At 37.7% G+C, this 21,799-nt stretch overlaps 1 protein-coding gene across 3 annotated transcripts in view; it reads right to left on the bottom strand.

Moving 5' to 3' along the window:
- SFMBT2 (Scm like with four mbt domains 2) overlaps positions 1-21,799 on the bottom strand; it is a 302,167-nt gene that overhangs the window by 6,028 nt on the left and 274,340 nt on the right. For all 3 annotated transcript variants that reach the window (XM_020965056.2, XM_020965057.2, XM_078154929.1), the window contains 4 exons: positions 12,049-12,224; positions 7,034-7,200; positions 6,419-6,679; positions 5,166-5,294 (listed from right to left, as the gene is read on the bottom strand). In XM_020965056.2, coding sequence (XP_020820715.1) covers positions 5,166-5,294; positions 6,419-6,679; positions 7,034-7,200; positions 12,049-12,224 — 733 coding nt within the window. The remainder of the gene's footprint in view (positions 1-5,165; positions 5,295-6,418; positions 6,680-7,033; positions 7,201-12,048; positions 12,225-21,799) is intronic.

Below are 21,799 nucleotides of genomic sequence, written 5' to 3'. Positions count from 1 at the left end.
CACCAAAGTCAGGGAGGGAGGGGGAACTGCAAAAGAAAGTAGGAAGATACCAAAGACATCTCACCTAACCCAACTTTTGTTAGGACCAGCCTGAAGTGTATACGTATACACACACACACACACACACATACACACACACACGTGCGCGCGCGCACACACACACACACCCCTCTGACAGAAATGTCTTTTTGTAGAATGGAATTCAGAGGTAAACTTAAAAATTTAAGAAAACTCTTTGACTGGATAAGCACTGACCCTACTGTGAACAGATGCCAAAGTCTAGCATAATGTGGATTTGGTTAAGTGGTGCTAACCAGTTTCGCTTCCCATTACACTTATCTGGTATAGATGTGACTGTAGTCAAGAACCACTACGAAGCTGACAAGCCAAGGAGCTGCTACAATTAATGGAAAAGACTATGCAGATTTTTTCCCCCTTAAATAATATAGACAGAGGCCCTAAAATCTTTTAAATATGGTTTCTTCATAACCAAGTCTCAAAGAGATTTTAGGTTGCTCCTCTGGAAATGGAAATCGGGTGGCTGAACTATAATTAGAACTTCATAGCTTCTGAAACTTCCAAGCTTATCCCAGGCATTGGGTGACATGATCTAAGCTATAATCATGCAAGTGCAATTAACATATAAGACATGGCTAATGTCCACCAACAAACAGCAAATTATTTGTTTTGCCTGTGTGAAGACTTCTGCTTCAAAGTAATGGTTCTTGACTTTAACTGACTTAGCACAAAATGGTGTTTAAAACAAAGTTCTACCAACCTTGGGAACAAACTTCCATAAGCACAGGGATCATTTATTTCTCACTTGGTCTAGCTCAAAACTGTCATCTTTATGTGCTAACACGCTAAAATAATGAAAACAACCAAATTTGCAAATAAACCAGAAAGCTGAGTATACATCAATAGCAGTTTTGTCTATTAATTTTCTTCATTGCTGACAAACACTAGGCATGACATATATCGAGAAGTCACTATCCTAATGCTAAAGATGCAGAGTTGTCACAGACTCTTCAAACTGCAAAGGACCTCAGGGAATTACTGTGCTGCAGTTCATTTGTAGAATAAAGGGTCTGATCTAGTTATCTCTAAGATTCAAATATGATTGCATTTGAGATTGTAAATTACAAATACCAGCCCAAATCCAAACCTGACACCATCAGCTTAAACTACTAGAAACTTCAATGTCTTATTTACATTGTGTCTTATAATGCTTATTTATACTTATAGCATCTAATTTTATTTTCAGAACATGCCTATTAGTGCCTAGCAGACAGGTAAAGTTATGTGCAAAAGGTTATACCTGCAGCCTGCCAAAGGATTTGGGGCATTTTTCATGAGTTGCCCAAAATCCTTTGGTGGGCTGAAGTGCGCAGGCCTGTTATACAGTAATTCAATGACACAACATCAACCTTTGTCACCTGATTTCAGATGCAAATATATGACACCTGGGATGGCTAATATCTCCAGTAGTAACCCTCAAAGCAAGTATGATGAAAATTTTGTTATCATTCATGTTTAATGTTAAGAATAAGCTAGTATTTATTTACCACTTTAAAGTTTGCAGAATACTTTGCAACCATAATCTCATTTTATCCTCACAACGACCCTCAGAAATAGATGCTATTATTATCTGCATTTTACAAATAAGGAAACTGAGGCACAGGTTCATTTACTGGTCCTAGGACACACCCTTACTAAGTCTCTGAGGCAGGATGTGAACTCGGGTCTCCCGGCTGCCAGGTCAAGTACTCTTTCTGCTGTGCTACCTGACTGGTTTATTGTGAGTCTACTCCGCCTACTACCCTTAGATGCTGAGAATGGAAAACTTAAAAATGATCTGACAGTTCCCTTGTCCAAATTCCTCTATTACTGTCAAAGGGAATCACCATCTTCCCCATCAGTCAGTCTTGTAATCTTTGTGTCATCCTCAATTCCTCACTTCATATTCATCCCTTACATCTAATCCATTGCTGAATCTGGTACTTTTCTACCTGAATATATCTAATGTGTACCTAATTATTTTTATCATTGGAATGTGAGCTCCTTGAGGGCAGAGACCTCTCTGTATCCTCTGCAGCCCCTGATGCACTGTGCATGCACTTACTAAATGGCTTGTGGCTTGACCTAAATGAAATGTGATCTTGGATTCAGAAGGCGATTCAGTGCTTCGCAAGGACTCTGAACATCAATTATTAGTACATAGTTGTATAGAGGGTGTAGAAATTGCTCCCCTCACCCCTTTTAAATATCATAGATTCAGTTAACTTTCCTGTCAAAAAAAATCTTTCTATTAAAATATGTTGGAAAATGGACCTCCCAGGATTAAGCTATTTCAGCTTTTCTGAAGGTAGGTAGGTATATAAATGTACATGTTTGGAGTATGAAATGAAATGCATGCCCATTTTGGAAGGGTGGCTGCAATAAAATTTCAGAACTAAAAAGAAAATATGTAATTCTTGCAAATGCTTCTTTTTTGCTTATGGCAATTCATTAGTTAAATGTATATGGCTATTCTATTTTTTAAAACTGTGATGTCTACCAGGGAATAAGACCTAGGGAGATGATATGTTTTATTTAAAATATCTGAGGGTTACCAGCTGGAAGTCTCAGTGAAATCAGGGTCTTAGTGTTTGGCCCAATAAATGTCTTTGCCTTAATGCTCACTAATTAGTTAAGTAAGGTAATCAAAGGTCTAAGTGAGCAAAAAAAGGGTCAAATTGCCCATTTACATTAAAAGCTCTGTAGGTAACAGCTTTCTACTATGATAAGCAAAATGCTTAATATTAAAGTTGATTCTAAATATGAATAAACATACCATCCCTTAAAGCTACTTTACCTTCCCCTTTTAGTGGGGGAAAAAACCCTAATATTCTCAACTGTCAGTAACTGGACCCAAATTTTCTAACTGAAGCTGGAAGGGCCACATGGATGACCAGAAATAGCACCTAATGACCCTAAAAGTAGAATTGGGATGCGAATAAATAACAATGTAGCAAAGTAGGACCCTGAATTTGGAGTCAGAGGATCTAGGTTTGAATTTATAAAATGATGGGGTTACTGTTCCCTAAGGTCTCTTAAGTCAGGATCCTATGAACTCAACTTTATGTGATTAACCTAGTAAAGTTCAAAACTTTCTATTCCATTTTCATGCCCCAAATTTCACAAAGTAGACTATATTTAGAGTATATAGGGTATGTATGTAATTTTGGGGCTTCCCCTCCCCTTCAAATTTTCCATTTTGAACTAAATGACTATTATTTTAATCTATTTAAATTAGCAGCTGGATAGTAAAGCATCCATTTCTTGTTTTTGTCTTAGTTACTGCACACAGTTTTCTACAGGTTGTAAATTAGAACAGAGTTATTAGTTCCAGCCCTTCACCTAATCTGGAAAGTAACCATTCAGTTTGCAGTTTTATCAGTAGTTCTGCCTGAGTAGTAAATGTTTCTCCTTCTTTAAGTGGGATAGGGTGGAAGTAAAATCCTGGATAGAAGTATAGATAGCCCTTGTTTCAATCTGATAACCTTGCCCACCATACTTGGTTTACTATTAAAATGGAGAAGCGTCTATATACCAACAGATGATAAATCAGATGAGCTTTGACATCAGGTTTTTGTTGATTGTGTTTCATGTTATTTGTGTTACTTCTCCTGCCTGGAGTATTCTATGCTGGCAGAAGTACATAGTGTCTGTTACAGAAACCCAAGTTTCTAAATCAAGGGTTCTTAATTTGGTGTTCATAGCTACATTTCAAGGGGATCCATGAACTGGGATGGTGAAAAAAATTACATTTTTATTTTCACTAATCACTAACCTCTAATTGAAATGTAGTATTTCCTTCAATTATGAATTTAAAAAAAAAAACCACTTTATTGGGTCCACAGGCTTCATTCACCAGACTGCCAAAGGGAGTCAAGACACCCAAAAAGGTAAAGAATCCTTGTTCTGAATGAACACTTTTGCTTATCTAGAACACAGTCCCTGATGTTTGGACCCTCCAAGGCAAAACGTTATTGACACAAGAAAATACCCAACATTCTTCCCTCCTTTAAAAACAAACAATAACAATAATAACAAAACTGCCCCTACTTTGGGCCAGCAGGAATAGGTTAATAAATTTCACGTCCTTTCCATTCCTTAATTTTCCTAGCCTAATGGTGGGACTTTGTATGAAACCATGGAATTTTTCCCACTAGTAGACAGAAGGATCCACTACCATTTTATGGTGTCCTTTGAGAAGAAGGCAACTTGCAAATCTCTATGAAAAATTTGGTAGCTTTTCCCCCCTTTATTGTTTATATGTTCATAATGACAAATTATAGACATAATGGCTTTTTTCTGATTTACTTCTGTTAGGACAATTGAAAACGTGCTTTTATTCATGCTACACACAGACACAAAATATTTTTTTAAAAAATGGAAATTCAAGTAAAAATTACTTTTTATACTAAGGAAAACGGTTTAATAAAAAATGTGAAAATGTAGATAATTTGCTATAGTGAGCATACATTGTGAAAAGAAATACTCATTTGCTTACATTTGAACTTTTATATAAGGCTAGCAAGTCAGCCATGGGTGGTAATCACACACACAAAAAAAGTGCCTTCAAGGCACAATGCGAATTTCCTTATTTTCTTGCTGGGGGGTAACTAGCAAAATATTAATATTATCTTTTTGTAAGAGACTAGAAAGAAAATGCTACAAACGGAACAAATTAAGAGAAATGTGGGTCTCAGTTTTTCCATCTGTAAAACGAGAGGATACTTTCTAGCCCTACACTTCTATGATTCTTCTCTTGAAATGCTGAGAAAATGCCATTTTCAGGTTGCACAAACAGAAGATGTTATTACAACTTTTTGGCAAGGCCCTCACAGATAGCATACTCACACTTTCTGTAATGAAATAACAAACCACTAAAAACTGCAGCAATACCATAGTCCATGCTGGCTGGAGAAGGAAATGAAGACTCATGAAATAAATCTGAGTTGGACACAGGCCTCAGGAGTCACCTTGCCCAATTCACCTGAGTAATAATTCCAACTACAATATACCTGATAAATGGTCAAATAAGATGAAATTAATTTTTTTTAAAGTTTATTAAGCATCTCCTGTGTTCAAGTAAGAAGCAAAAAAAAAATGTAGCATACCTGTTCCTGAAATATTTTGGCCAAGGGAGCACAATCTGTCAGTTTAATAAACCTCACAACATCTGTCACTGTCCATTCTAATGGGTTACTCTCCAGAATAAGCTTCTCCTCCTCTTCATGTTTTACTTCCTACAGGAATGTAAAAAGGAGTAAAAGGAAATGATAAACATTACAGGAATACTCTTGATTAATTTTGAAAACCACTGAACCAAACCCTCCCAAACATATGACATTGGTGGTATATAAGATACCTTTGGAAGCTGCATTAACTTTCTCCAGTCCCTAGAGCCAGAAAGTTTAATTTAGCAGTCTACTAAATACACAATAACCAGGGTCAGGATCTTGCCTTTAGGGGCCGATAGGGCTTCAGAGCATGACACACAGAAGCAAAAAAAACAAAAACAAAAACAAAAAAAAAACCCACAGTACATATGGGCTACTTAATGTACCACACGTTAATGAGAAGGCAGGAAGTTTTAGCCCTACAGCATAAATAAGCAAACTGTGGTACAAAGAAGATTGATGATTTGCTAAAGTTGATGGCAGAAGACGCCATGGAACATGTGCTTGTCTTTGTGGACAACAAACAGTGATGTGTATCCAGACCTATTCAGTGCTTGTTCTGAAGTCTGATATTCCACTTCCATGAAATATGTCAAAAGTGTGTGGTATACCTCACTACTTGCAGATTTACCACTTGGCTATACATGCAAAAACAGAACCCAAAATGCAGAGGTTATGAACAAATATATGGAGACATAGCCAGAAAAAATTCTGTAAACCCAGATTCAAAGGGTGCTTGGGACATCTAACCCACTGCAGACTGATGGGGTTCTCTTCCATTTTTAAAGCCTCAAAAGGTCCTGTAACTCTTTCCAGTCACTTGTTCTGATGTTCAAAACCTCCCAACAGAATCCTACTCTTTGGAAGGACTTCAGAGGTCATCTAATCAAACGTGTACTGGAACAGGAATCATCTCTCTAACATCCCTGACAAGCAGCATCCTTTCAAGCACCTGTTCCCTCTGAGGCAGCCCAATTGCTTCGATTTTTTTCCTTTGCATGGAAGTGAAACCTGCCTCTCTGCTCCTTCCAACTCCTGCTTCTCATTCTGCCATATGGGGCTCTGTTGTCTGTGTCAGCCCTTCAAATACTTGATGACAGCTGTCCTGTCCTCCCTTAATCTCCCCTTCTCCAGGCCAAATGTCAAATACTCTTTTACTTCTATGCCTACGTCGGGAGCTAGTACGTCACCTCTGTCCTCTCCTGTTTGACTTGGGTGCACTTCTCTCCTTCGGCACAGGAGAACGTCTGCGCTTTACGGCTTCTCCTGGCTCTTTCCACGGGAGGGGGTCGATCTAATTCTGTGCTGCTCCGTAACGTGACGGCTCTCCGGGGACGGGCAGAGGGGACATCAGCTGAGGAAGTGTCGGTCTGGTCATCGCGAAGCTCTGAGCTGGTTTCCTCACTCCCTGTGTCCTCTTCCATGGCATCTGCATCCTCTTCTTCACTTTCCTGCCACAAAGACAGAATTCATGGTTAACATGGGACAGAAGACTAACAATGCAAGAAACATTGAACTTCCATTACAACTCAGTTTCGTAACCCTCTCTCCAACAGGGACATTGCACTTTAGTAGCTTGCATAGGCCGGAAATACCAAGTATCTCTAATATTCTAATTATCTGTGCCTCCTCCATGATTTCTGGCCCATGCCATGACTATCTATGCATAACAGATAACATCCTTTCTTTAGTAAAACAATCACATCTAATAAATGTAAGCTTGTACATAGCAGCTACAATCTTCTCAATCACATTTATCAAACGTGGGCTGATAAGATTTTTCTTTTTTTTGGAGAGACACTCACCTCTCCTGATCCTGCTGCAAAGTCAACTGTGGAGGATCGCCTTTTCTTCTGCACAAAAATGGATTTCCGTCGTTTCCTCCGCCTAGTTGGCTTAGGGGGCCCAATTTCGGCATTGTTTTCTCCAATTGGGGGTTTGACAATCTTCCTTCTCTTTCCATAATAATAAGCTATTAGGAAAAGTAAAATCAAAAACTTAATGAACAAAACATTTCCATAAGTAATTCATTTACTAACATGCCATTTGCTCTGCTCTCCATACAGATGAAGAATCCTGGGCATTTTCTCTGGCTATTCCCTAGGTGTGGACTGCTCTCCCTCCTCAACCCTGCCTACTGACTTCCCGGGCTTCCTTGAAGTCCCAACTAAAATCCCATCTTTTCATAGGAAATCACGCTTCAAAGAGACCTTAAAGAACATGGGGCATGTCTTTTCATTGGTTTTGACCAGATGGTGGGCAGGGTCAAAACTGTCATCAGTATCTAGACACGCTCAGTTCTTTATACTGTTTACTGTAACAACAATCTCTATCAACTGCAGTGTTCTTACCACTGGTACCTAGGTCTCAATTTTGGAGGACAGATATATAGAGTGTTCCTGAAGAGACCTCCACTCCATTTCCTAATCTGAGGAAGACAAAAATGTATTGATTTCAGAGCACAGGGCAAAGTATCTTGTAACACTTACTAGCTATGTGATCCTGGGTAAGTCACTTACCTCTAGCTGCCTTAGTTTCCTCATCTGAAAAATGGGAGTAATAATAGCACCTACCTCCCATGGTTAGTGAGGACAAAATAATATTTGTAAATGGTGCAAACTTTAAAGTGCTATAAAATATTAGCTATTATTATTATTATTAAAAAATGGCTTTCTTCCAACTCAACTACTTAATAGAATAGAGAACTCAGCTCTCTGACATATTAAATAGTGAGGAGTAGTTATCAGTATAAATGCCAACATTCCAGGGAGAAATAGGTGTCTTAGATCAGCACTGATGAATAATGTATTCATTAATACAAACTAAATTCATAATCAATTACTCAATTAAAATCACTGCTGAGAATGAAATACTTATGGTCATGATCAAGAGAGCTCATTAATTAATCAGAAGCTCATTTGTCCCACTATGTGGTTCTCATTTTATAAAAGAACAATGAAATGTAGCAAAGGAAGTTTTATGGATGGGGGAGTCATAAGAGAAAAACCCAAATCTTTCTCCAAATTTCAACTTCGGGTACAATTATCTGCCCCTAATGATCTATATATCCTTAATTCCTGGCCTGTAAGATGATGAGGTAGGACAATATGATTTCTAATATTCTTTCCAAATCATATGATTCCTTAATAAACAAGCTAGAATTTAATCCATACTGATGTCATTCCATGGACAATATTCATTAGTTAAGGAAGTAAATGAGACCAAATAGTTTTAACCCTATTGATTCAGATGAATAACAGCAGAAAATTTCATATGGATGATATTTGTGCTTATAAGATTTTAAATGAAGAATTACATAAATGTGATTTATCATCATCTTTGGATCAGACTCTTAATAGAGGCAAAATACCCCCTAACAACCTGGAATTATCTTAGAGAACTCTCTCTCTATTTCTCCTGGGACACAAGTTGCTGAGCATACATAAACTACGGCCACATGAACAATACCTCATATTTATTTAGCTGAATGTACAAGATAGAAATGAACAAGTATCCATTTGTGGTGGCAAATTCCAAAATGGGCATGCAGAGTCTGTTGAAATCTGATTTTTGGAAGTAAGACTATAGAAATCAGGATTGGTTTTACAGAATGAAGTAAGAAGTGTGGCATCTTTTAAAGCTTTTGAACTGGCTGTTTTTGAATGACTGTTATAGCTTATTGTTCAAAATTCCATCTAAAGATTGTTTTATCATCTTCCCTCTGGCTCTTTATAAATTCAATTCAGCCATCAGCAATATTCATTGTGAACTGACCCAAGGGATGTTAAAAGATTTTGCAGCTTATAATGCCAGACCTAAAAAAATCTTTAGTTTCATTTTCAATAGTATTTAATTTTAATTGCAATTGCCTGCTTTTTCCCCCAAGCCTGAGAAGGAAAGAGTGGCTTATTTTTCCTCTCCATAAAAGAGCCAAGTTTAGTGTTCAGTCACGTCCTGCGGTACTCACTAAGGGTGGCTACTGAGTGGACCACAATACTGTGAGTACTAAAACACTTTTACAACTCACTGTAATCTTACAGAGGGAGTCCTAGTTTTATAGACATTCAATTCAATTCAAACATTTATAAAGCTTCCTCTATATACAAGCCATTATGCCGGGTTCGAGAGGAATATAAAGATAAAACAAAATATGGTCCCTACTCTAGAACACATAATAATTTAATAGGGGAAAAAAAGACACGTAAACAATTATTACATACATACAAATAACTAATAAGATGTTATATATATGTACATATGCATGTGTTTATATGTGTGTATTTGACATATACATCATATATATCCACACAGACACAGTGAGTGTGTCTATGTGTACACGTGCACATGTGTGCATATAACACAAGTTTGAGAACTGATGGGAATTCTGGCATTTGTAGAGGGACAAGCATCCCCTCTCGGCCCTAACAGAAACTTAGGGCTGCTGATCTTTGAAATGAAGGCAGATCTGAGTCATGCCTTGCAATACTTACAGGGACACACACATTCTTCAAGGGACAAATAGAGAGGAGGCAAAGGGGATAGTAAGTGCTGAAGACCAGCAGCAACAGGGAACAGTATCCACAGTCTTTAATGAGCTGAGTTAGAAAGATTTGCCAGCAGAGTGATAACGAGTTAAAGGAAAAATTGAAAGGAAGCCTGAGCTGTGTCAGAGAAGGGAGAGATGGAGGTGGGACACAAGACCCTGTAAGCATCTCAGAACAGAGGATACAGGGTACTTCTTGTATTTACTACTTCAAGGCCAGAGGGATATTCTTAACAAGTTCTGCTTTTTCCCCAACTTCCCCCCTTCTGTGACTGTTCAATAATACACTATAATACACTCTGCTCACTTTGTTTACCTAAATGTTTCCTGAGTCCTGTTATTACCTCAAACATAAAGATACTAGGGATTGGCTAGAGATACATAAAACTGAAGGTGAGGATTTTTTTTTTTTTTAAACTGGAGGCTCTGAGCTATTGTGATTGTACTAATATGTTTTCATCTGATACAAAAATCCATAAAACAGCAGAGAAAGAGACCATGTAGACCAGAAAGCCATCATATTGCCCCTAAAAGAAAAATGAGCTAGAAGTTATAATCCGTTTGGCTCAATAAACAATCAGACTCTGATGTGAGAAAGGAAAGAGGGCCTGATGGAAGTAGGTAAGGTACAGGTAAAATATGTAAGGGTACATAAGGACATATAGGTGATACAGTGGATAGAGTGCCAGGCCTGGAGTCAAAAACACCTGAGTTCAAATCCGGCCTCAGATACTAACCAAGTAACCCTGGGCAAGTCACTTAACCCTGTTTGCCTCAGTTTCTCCATCTGTAAGCTGGAGAAGGAAACAGCAAACCACTCCAGTATCTTTGCCAAAAATCCTCAAATAGGGTCACGAAGAATCAGACACAACTGAACAATCACAACAAAGGTAAGATTCAGGCCTGCCCCTACCAGAAGAGAGGAGGGAACAGAAATGAAAGCACAATCTGCATCACCACTCAAGGGTGCTGCACAAATAACTACAACGTAAAGCAGAATGAGACATATGCCTAAAAGAGGTCCAATGTGCTGTGAGAACTCAGAGAAGAACAGTGGAAAGGTTAATTGAAGAGGAGGCATTTAGGTTAGTCCCAGAAGGCTGGGAGAGGATTCTCATGAGTCAGGGATGACGTGAATAATGGCACCCAGGTAAGACATATAGGGATAGCTCAACAGAGCTGGAATATACGTCATTTGAAGAAGAGTGGAAGAAAAGCTTGGAGAGGTATGGAGATAGGAATAGTGTTGTAGGAGTAATACTGTACGGTGATCTTGTACAAGGTGATACTCCTATGCAGTAGACATTGCCTTCTCTTAGAGCTAATCATCTGCCAGTACAAACTGGCTGGACTTTTGGGGGGGGGGGAACAATGGCAGGTGGCAGTTTCAGTTATAAACCGTATCTGATGCCCATCCTGTTCTATAAGCCTCACTGACTCATGACATTTTCATGGTTCTCAGGCTGCTGGCCTTGTGACAGATAGCTCTATGAACCAAGGCAAGAGGCAGTCTTTGCAGGAGAACACCTGGCACTAGGTACACACTTAATGAAACCACACATCCCTGCAGGAATCCAGTCACTCTGGGTAGCATATTTCTTCACTTAAGGCACTGCTTCTCAAATGATCTATGTCCCTCAAAATATTTAGCTAAGTGGTTTATAAACTATGTCACTGACAAACCTGATGAATACAATTACTACTACCACCACCACTGAATGTATGTTAAACAAATTTAATCCACGCAACACAAATATTCTTTTTCTTATTTTATATATTGTTGTCTTTAAGAATTTTTGAAATCATTCAACTCCTGAGATTCTATTTGATTTGGAACAACTTCCATCCTCCTCCCAATCATTTCTCTCATTGCCTCTTACTATTCTATTTAATAGAACTAGTCTAAGAGGCACTGTAGTTCAGTGGATAAAGAATCAGCCCCAGAATCAGAAAGACTTAGGCTCAAGTTCTGACTTTCCTTTCTGTACCCAAAGCAGCTGTTGATTTTTCAATGACAGAGGGAGTTCACCAAAATAATAAAATCACCAGTTGGGTCTAAACCCTCTTCCCAACTCAAAACATTAATATCTGTTTAGAACAGATACTCCCATAGAATTATCCCACAGACATTCCTGTAAAAAAAATTGGAAAATGACTAGAAATAAGAAGCAGAGTGGATTATAGTGTGTATAGGGTTTTCTTGGGAGGAAGAGGAGGGGGAAGGGGAGATGAGAGGAAGGAATATTGGCTTGCACTAGTTCCACAATTAGGACTTACTGTATTTGGTTTTGGTGTGGATGGAACAGTTTTCTGGGCAGATTTCAGTAACCAGAACAGGACTAAACAGATTTGGACAACATTCCAGCTTGGCACAAACTCTCTTGCAGAAATCTGCTACTTGGTCAGATGTTCGTACAATCTTGACAACTGCCCTGTATGTTTTGCCTCTGTACCTAGGAAAATAGGGAAAAAAAATTGAAACCCCAACTTTTATTCATAGGGACAGATTCTAGATCATGCTCCACAGATATTATATCATATTTTAAATAATAAAGCAATTGTAAAGTTGGTTTACTTTATTTGGTTTCATATTTGTTTGTAAATTCAATGAAGCTCAACCAATACGTATGCACCTATTAAGTAAAAGGAACCTTCTACCCTCCACCCCCACTCACCCACATATGAGTATGAGGTCGTAGAGGAATAAAGATAAAATCAGACATTTGCTCAGATTTTAGAATACAACAGAAATAGTAACACTTGCACAAAATAACAAAATATACATTAGTCATTAAGTGCAAAGGAGTGGGGCTGTGCAAAATGTTAGAAGAAATTTAGATGGTGAAATCAATTCTAGTTGAGGAAATAAGGCAAAGCTACATGGGAGAAATGTCCAACTCCATAAGCTGGGCCTTGAAGGAAGGGAAGGATTTCAAACAGCAGTGATGAATGGTAGCAGAGGGAATTTTATTTCAAAAATGGTAGACAAGAAGATAAGGCATGATAAGGGAAGAATGAAAAATGAGAATGTAGGAGTCAGTGAGTGGCAAACTTATCAACAAGTATTTTTAGGCTGTAATAACAATGAATTTTGTTTATAAATGGTTAGTGATATGAAGGAAATGTTAAAACAATCCACTATAATAAAATTTTCCATTAAGTATATTCTCATTTGGTAATGTGCAATTTAATACATGGGGCATAACTAATGAACATTAGTACCAAAAATAAATGTTATGAAATGAAACTTGGGCTTTTATTATCACATTTAATTTTTGAAAAATTATGTACAGAAGTAATTATGTTACTACTGTGAAAACTATGCAGTTTAGGACAAAGAAATCTTATCTTGGTAAAAATTGCATATCTGCTTCTAGAAATTCAACTGATTTTTATTATTCAAAAACAGCATTTCTGCAAAGAAGTGACAGGGAGAAAGACCTACCTACAATGCAAGGTCACTTTTTTAAAAGAAGACAAACACACTGAAGAAATAAACCAAAGAACAAGCCCTGGGCAAATCTCAAGTGTGAGGAAAAACAAAGATGAGGCAGTCCCAGCATCGGTTCTGAACAGACATATGGCCATAGCAAAGACTTCTGGATCTCACATTTAGTGTTATAGTTCAAAGATTACTTGGTTACTTATTAAAGCTAGGAGAGGTAATTTGTAAACAGTCATGATTTTGGGAGATAAAGCAAGAAGATGCAACTTTGGGAAAGCCAGAAATCTTCCTCCAATCCAAGCTTCTTCACTGTAGAAGCTAATAGGAAAGCTACATCTTAGGTTACCACTTATCCCAATTTACCGACAAGAGGATATCCTGCAGAAGTAGGTAGAGTTCCCCATTGTCGCTTTGTTGCTTCTTAAGTTTGTCCCAGTGTCTCTACTTGTTCTCTAAAATGCAGCCATTCTAAACAACAATACCAGTGGTAGGCCCATGCCCCAAAGAGAACAAAGAAGGAGGAAAAGAACACCGTCTCACAAAAATGTTTATAGTAGCTCTTTTTGTAATGGCAAAGAACTAGAATCAACAGAGGGGAAGGGAGCTATACCCATCAACTGGGGAATAGCTGAATAAATTATGATATATGAATGTCTCAGTATTAATTGTACCACAAGAAATGATGAAAGGTATGGTTTCAGTGAAACCTGGGGAAGATTTGTGTGAAGTGATGCAGAGTGAAGTGAGCAGAACTAGAACAATGTATATAATAACAACATTAAAAAAAAACTCAAACAATTTTGAAAGACCTAAGAAACTCTTAAGAACTTAAGAACAATGCAATGACCAACCATGATTCCAGAGGATTTATGATGAAGCATAGTTGTACAACAGAGGTGATGGGTACAGACTAAGACATGTTTTAGACGTGGCAAAGAGGAGAATTTGTATTGCTTGACTTCATATTTGTTACGATGTTTTGGTTTTTAATAAGGGGTACGAAGGAAAGGAGATAGATTTTTGCTAATTAAAAAAATTAGAAAATATTTGATGTATCCATTCTAACTGTAATTCCCTTCAGAAAGTCTCACTCTGAGGGGAAAAGACCAGGGGAGGCCAAATTATACCTGTTAAATCACTATTCTCATCTCTTTTGTTGAGCAATGGTGCAAACAGATCAAGTGTTTCTCCCCTTGGCAGTGGCCACTGTTTCTTCTAAGTCAGGTCCTTTTATGGTCTCAGTTCTATAATTTTTCCTAAGGTCATCCTCAGGAGTTTTCCTCTTTTCTTAGAAGTGAAGGCATCACCTTTTTTTTTTTTAAATCTAGAAGAAATTTCAATGAATACCCTGAGGGTGACAACAAAGGTTCTATTATCTAAGTTTTCCTAAATGTTTATTTCAATACACAGTAATTTGATCACTGGAACTTACCATCCTTTGAAGTTAATCTCAGTGTCATTGATCTGGGATAGAAGGACTCAAGAAATTATTCTAATGCCCTTTATTGACATAATTCCTTATAACATTTATCCATTCATTTCAATCCTAGAATACTGTAGTGGCATAGTAAGGCTTACGACCATCTCTTTTCTGATGAAGGGAAACATTCATTGAAAGGTTATGTGACCTGCCCAAATTCAGTAGGCATTTTGATGCCCAGCTCAGAGCTATTTGTTGAAGAATGTGCTGTTGCCTTACAGAAACCACATGACTTACGTGACAAAGAACAACTCGTCACTCTTGACAAAATCTTTGGTTATGATGATGGTATGGGTTCTCTTTCTTAAGTAGATGGAAGATATTGCCCACAATCTATAGACTACTTCCTCAGGTCATTTGCCCTTGTTCTATCTTTCAACATGCCTCCAATTCTTTATGCTCTTTAACAGCACATTAAAAGTAGTTGAGTGATTATAGCCACCATTTCTTTCTACACCTTGGGATATAGGTATCATCTTATGTTCGACTCTCTATCAGTTATTTTTTGTGTTGTTCTTTTCAGTTCAAAGATTATTTCCATGGCAGAAGAAGAAAGGAAAATAGAGTTGAATAGTTCTGTCTTTTATCCATCATTCCTTATCAAGGTCCCATTTACTCTGTGCAACAGGGCTATACTTTTCTCTGATATTCCTTATTTCCCAACGATGCCTTCAGTGACTACTCTTTCAAATCCCAATTCTAGCTTACCTTTCTGATCAACCCCTCTGGTGTGCAAAACTTAACTTTCTATGTAACAGGAATCAAAAAAAAATCCTTGGTAATAAGACCACATTCTAAGCCCTAAACTTCTATAAAGTTATTTTTTCTTTGGATTCGAGAACTTCTTCTTTAGCTTTAATAGGGCTTCTGTGATTCACTCCTGGGCGGCTCTCACCCATGACATTCATTGTGTTTCAAAATGAAAACAGAATCAAATTGTGTAGGTAAAACGAACTACAAAAATGCATTGGGAGTGAGGTTAAAATGACATCCAATATGTACATTTGTCCTTTGTTGTTGTCATCCCTTATTTATATAGTCCTTGGGAAGGTTGGGTCTAAACAGCTAAACACCAGGCTTTTGGGTGACGTTTTAAAATTATAGAAAAGTAGAAGTATGGGGCCTGGGTGAAATCCGGGTCAAGGCTTAAAGTGGGGAACTTGGGGCTCACAAATACATGCATGTTTACGGAATTCTCTAACAATTGAGTCTCTGGCTGCCCCAAATGGATGAATAAGTTATGCTATAACCAATGTGCATACTGGGGGAAAGAGTAAAGTGTCTATGAGAAAAGACAGGGGGTGTATTACAACATTTTTTTGGGGGGGCCAGAGATAATTTCTTAGGATTCAGCTGGAAAGTACTACAAGAAATCTTCCGAAGATAGATTAATTATAAACTATTCATAAATCAGTACAGTTTCAATAAACATTAAGCACCTAGTATAGGCAGAATTTTGATGCTGTAGAAATGCTATTATCATTACCATTATCGTTATTATTATGTTTGTCAGCTAATGAGGATGCAAAGATAACTAAGATGTTAAGCCTGCTGTGAAGGACCTTATAATGTAGTAGGGGAGATAAGACGTGCAAAAATAATGACAGAATATGATAAACGAAGAGACAAAGTACAAAACATTATAAGAATTCTGACTGGGGCAAGGGAAAGGGGTGACTGAGGATGATTTCAAGAAGAAGGTAGCACCATTTGAGGTGTGAGGTGTCTTTAAAGACGGGTAGAAACTTGACGACTAGTAAATAAAGAGAGGCCCAGGGTATTTGAATTTCTGGCATTAAGGAGCTGAACTTGGTATTGATGAAGATAACAAAATGGACAGTTTGTATATGCAGAGTGCTTAAATAGTTTTTCAAATTGTTGTTCAGTTGTTTCAGTCATGTTTGACTCTTCTTGTACCCACTTGGGGTTTTCTTTGCAGAGATACTGGAGTAGTCTGCCATTTCTTTCTCCAGCTCATTTTAAGGATGAAGAAACTGAGGCAAACAGGGTTTAAGTGACTTGTCCAGAGTCACACAGCTAGAAAGTGTCTCAGGAAAGATTTGAACTCAGGAAGACAAGTCTTCCTGACCCCAGGCCTGGCACTCTAACCACTGTACCACTCCCTGACTCTACAGTTTTTCAAATACGTTCATATATTTTTTCTTGCTTAGTCCTGTAGGAAAGCTATTATAAATATTCCCATTTTACAGATGAGGGAACTAAGATTCACAGCACACTTTCATAACTTATCTAGGGCAAAAGTCCCGAGTGGTCTCTATTGACATCTAACTTATCTAGGGTCATATAACTGATCAGGTAGTGTCAGGACTATAACCCAGAACTCTTTGATTCCTGATCATACTTTATCATATTGCAAAGGAACATCAGAATTAATTGTAGGATTTATCCAGTGAAATTCTCCCTAGGGTGAGGGGAATTGTATGAGGAAGCGATGACACCTTTGTTTTGTAGACTGGATTTATGAAGAGATACTGCTGAAAAGCCATGGTTTCACATTTTCTACTTCCTATTGCAGACATGAACCTGAAGAAAAAAAATCCTTAGCTATATAATTTATTAAATGGCCCAGAAAGGCTACTGTAAACACTGAGATAAGATTTTAAAGCATGCCTTACAAGTAAGGAAAAGAAAAAGCAATGGGGAGATATTAAAAAGAGACAACTAAGCTGGTACACAATAGAAAATTTCCCAGAGTTATAAATCATCTCAGAAGAAGCAAAAGAAAAAATTGAAAAAAAAAAAATCACTGCATCAGAACTGATGAATGGCAAAGATAGCATAAAAGAAGGTGGTCAGAAAGGCATCTTGCATGAAGAGAGAGTATGCATTCCAGGCAGCTCCTAGACAGGGCACTCTAGTTAAATCCTTAACCGAGTTAAACTCTTTCCCCAGCTCTTCTTTAAGAAAGTGAAAGCTTTTTGGTTTGTTTTGTTCAGTCAGGTTTATCCTGTTGGTAAAGATGTCAGGAGATCAAATAAGAGAGTCATCAGAATAGATTCCCCTGAAAGAAAGGGAAAAAAATAAGAGCTCAGCAAACAGATCACAAGTCTGACACTGAGGCATCACACAGTAGTGAGGGGAGACTTCTATTCATCAGGTAACAAGCAGAAGCCTCCAGCTTTCAAAAGCAGAGACGCTAATACTTTTCTTTGTTCACCTTAATGATAATTTTCATCTTTGAGAGATGGATGAAACAATGAAGTTAGTAACTCATTATATGACAGTTTTCACTGACCAGGATACACTAATTGCCGGAGGTGTCAATGATGGGAATCTTGGAGGGAAATGATAACTCTATGTCACAATTTATGGTATAAAAGGAGAGGAAAGCTGGTCTGGTATTTGATAAACACAATATGGGTGAATTGGGTTGCAGAGTGTTCAAAGGAAGGCTAGGTATGGTCCTAGAGCCCAAAACTCTAGAGTGGAATTTAACCCAGTGGGGATCAAAAGCTCAGAAGCATAAAATTCCAAAGGCACAAAGCAAAACAATTCTGAGGAAGAGGAATATGGGACACTGGGATCAATGTAGAACAACTCATCAAGCTACTCAGATTTTTAAAAGACTTATTATTTTTGCCCTTTCCACAATCTGTATAAGAGACAAATCTAGAAGTTTGGCATGATCCTGTAAGAATTATTAAGACCAAACCTGACCCCAGTGAAGAGATGACAAAATGTATCTTCAACCTCCTTCCTTGAAGAGGTGGAAGACTCTGGGTATAGAACATGGATACATATACATATATATATATATATATATATATATATATATATATATATATATATATATATACATACACACCCCTTTAGACAACATATGGATTATTTAAATTGGCACTTTGCTCTCTCTGTTCTGAAGTTCTAGACAGTTTTCTTATCTTTTCTTATATTATTTCTTGCATTATAGTATGCAAGTTTTTTGACTTGTCATGTTCTTCTGGAACAGAGGTGTCAAACATACCTCACTGCTTAAACTAGATTAAAATGTAATTAGGAAACACATAACAAAGCAAATGAAAATACAACACAACGTAGTGTCAAGATGCAACCTGTAAAGATCCTTATGCACAGTTTTGTGGTCCCCATTTCTATCTGTGTTTGAAAGTACTCTTCTGGGAGAACCATAATCCTTAAATTATCTCTATACATCCTGTCCTTGAGATCAGATCCCATTTTCTTTAACTGTTAACTATTTTTTGCCTCTTTTCTTCCAGAACGTCCTTTACTTCCATATATTTACATTCCAAATCAGTTATCCTCTCATCTGGTTCTTTGGTGAAATTTATTCCCCCGGATTCAAATTCTTCTCTTATGTCAATTATTTCTCCTGTCCAATCCATAAATTCTTTCATAATTCTTATTTCTCTTTTAAACCATTCAGGAACACTCAGGTGTGGTTCCAGGGAGCCCTCTACTCAATCAGGTGTTCATTTCTTTTCCTTTGTCTTGCAATACTTATTCATGGATGCGTGCTTTCTTTTCCCTGATCTGGAGGCCATTTTCTCTTCTATTATTAATATCTTCCCTACTGATTTAGCTATTTATGCTCAGGGTCCTTAGCTTTCTTCCTCCTGATATCTTTGGTAGATAATTTCAGATTTCCTCCCTTATTTTCCTCTTCTGATTGTTTTTCTTGCAATGGTGTTTTGCCTCAAAGGCATCTCAGTCTCCTCCTACATTAGGCAATCCATGTTTCACTGGCCTCAGGCTTCTGAGAGAACAAAACTGGCCCCAGATAGCTGCTGGGCTCGTTTCCTCAGGCCTAGTACAGTACCACCTAGCCACAAACCCATCCTACCCTGGGTCTGGCTGAGTGCCTCTGCAGCACAAAGCACCACCATGGTGCTATCCCAGCCAGGGTAGGCTTCCTTACCTTTTGGTTTTCCATGGAATAAAGAAGGAGGAAGGGGAGTTGAGCTCTGTTGCAAGCCTGTGGGTTGACTTGAGCTCTGTTCCTGGAATGTGGTGGGACGTGGGGGAGGGGTTGCTGAGTGAGTTATAGCTCATCAGGTCTTTTTCTCTTTCTTAGTGTCCTAAACCATGGAGAAAGCCGAAACTGCTTTATCACTTGCACATGATTCCTATTTTGGACAGGGTTGAGAGGTCATGAGGATCAGAGAAAATTGTCCTCCACTTGTTGGTCATGTAACCCAGAAGCCTCCATTGCATGTACTGTCACACATGTATAATAGGATAATAGACCATGAACTAAAAAGGCACCTCAGAGGCCCTGTAGGCCAACACTAACCCTTATTTCATAGGTGAGAAAACTGAAACCCAAAGGCATAAAGAGAACTGTCCAGGGCCAAAGAGGCAATAAGTGGCCAAACCAGGATTTTTAACCCAATACACTGGACCATTCTGCGTTGCGCTGGCTAACTATGCTGACCTGCTTTTTACATCCTCATTAAGAAAAGTTCTTTGTTATAAGGGATGGTCCTCTGGGGAGGGGAGTAGTGACAGATACGTTCAGAAGTGAAGGTGAAGTAAAAATGATGGGCGATAAAGAAATTATATTTAAAAAGAATAGTATCAAGAGCTAAAGCTCAAAATAAATTGCAACTGTGAGGAATTCTAGACATCAAAAAGGTTTTGTTTTGTTTTTTAAACCTATGATGGCTAAAATTGAAAAATCAAAGAAAGCATAGGATCTGCGTTCAGGGTAGATGCTACAAGGATAGCGGAAGGAAAGCAGACTCTTCAATACGGTGTTGGTCTTGGTAGTGGAACTTACTATGTATCAGGCACTGTGCTAAGCATTTTACAATTATCTCACTTGATCAAGCAGTATGTCTAAAATACTGGAGAACAAGAAAATACAATAAAAGGGTCTTTTCTGCCAAAATATCTACTAGTAACTGACTGAAGTATATTATAACAGCTAATTTTTTGTCAGTGGTATTCAATAAGAGGTCATTAATAAATTGATAAACACCTTAAATACTGTTTAAAAGCTGTAAGAATCTCTTATGGGAATAATGAAAGCCTTTTTTGATACCATATAAATGAATAAAAAAATACTAGATAATCCCTATAGAAGATATATGGTAGTTTTTATGTAGATTTATACATCAAGAGCCTTTTTTCAATGAAACTTTTAACTCCTTCCAGTATATATAGGTTTTTACAATAATATGAAAAAGCAGGAACTATGAATGGTAAGTGATAGTAATTGCCTTGCTCCCATGGATAATCAAAACTATATATTTCTTTGAAACACTGTTTGCAATTGATTCAGTGACACATATCTTTGACAGCTGAGAGAATTAAACGCAAGTTAATTTATTCATGACAGCAAGGATTTCTGCCTTTCAGCTAAGTGGGAAAGAGCCCTGTCTCCTTCCTTTCCTACTAAGGTAAACAGCAAAGTTGTCAAGATCTAAAAAAGCTGTCATTCTACATGAGAAGGAATGAGGTGACTCAACATGTAGTATGATAACACTAACATTCCTGCTGACTATAAACCTGTCATCATTAGCAGCTGCTCAAAGATGCTATTGTGATCTAGCGTACTTGAAACCTAGTTGAGACAGACATTTTCTCATTATAAGTTGCTGTGTAAGATTCTGAAATGGAACTTACTGTCATATTTGATATAATAGGTAATACGTTGCTTTTAGAATGTGGCAGGGCCAGATTTCACAATGCCTGTTTTGATTTTATTAGGCTGGATTTAATAAAAACTCTGATCGACTTGGCAACAAAAAAACTAGTGCAAGCTCTGCAAAAAGTACCATCTCTGTTTTCTAGCATTTGGAACAGGATCCTTATGCTTTGCCACTGTTATGAAGGACACTCAGTACAGAATCCACTTGAGGGGGCATTCCCTAGGGAAAGTGAAATTCTCTGGATGCTCCTATCTGCGGGTGACATTTTGCTGATAGAATCAATCCTGACACTGTAGAGCCTCCTAGATTAGATCTGTAATCACTCAAAAAAGCCCAACCTAACCATCCACACAGAAAAAACAAATGTATAAAGAATAACTACTTTCTAAATTGATATGCCTTTAAATGGACAGTAGATAGAGCTGGTCCATCAGTGTGTATGTGTCTATGTGTATGTATGTATGTATGTGT

This window comes from Phascolarctos cinereus, unplaced genomic scaffold (assembly GCF_003287225.1).
Source record: "Phascolarctos cinereus isolate Bilbo 61053 unplaced genomic scaffold, phaCin_HiC Scaffold_1;HRSCAF=81, whole genome shotgun sequence".
Lineage (NCBI taxonomy): Eukaryota > Metazoa > Chordata > Mammalia > Diprotodontia > Phascolarctidae > Phascolarctos > Phascolarctos cinereus.
This window is presented reverse-complemented; position numbering and strand designations above follow the sequence as displayed.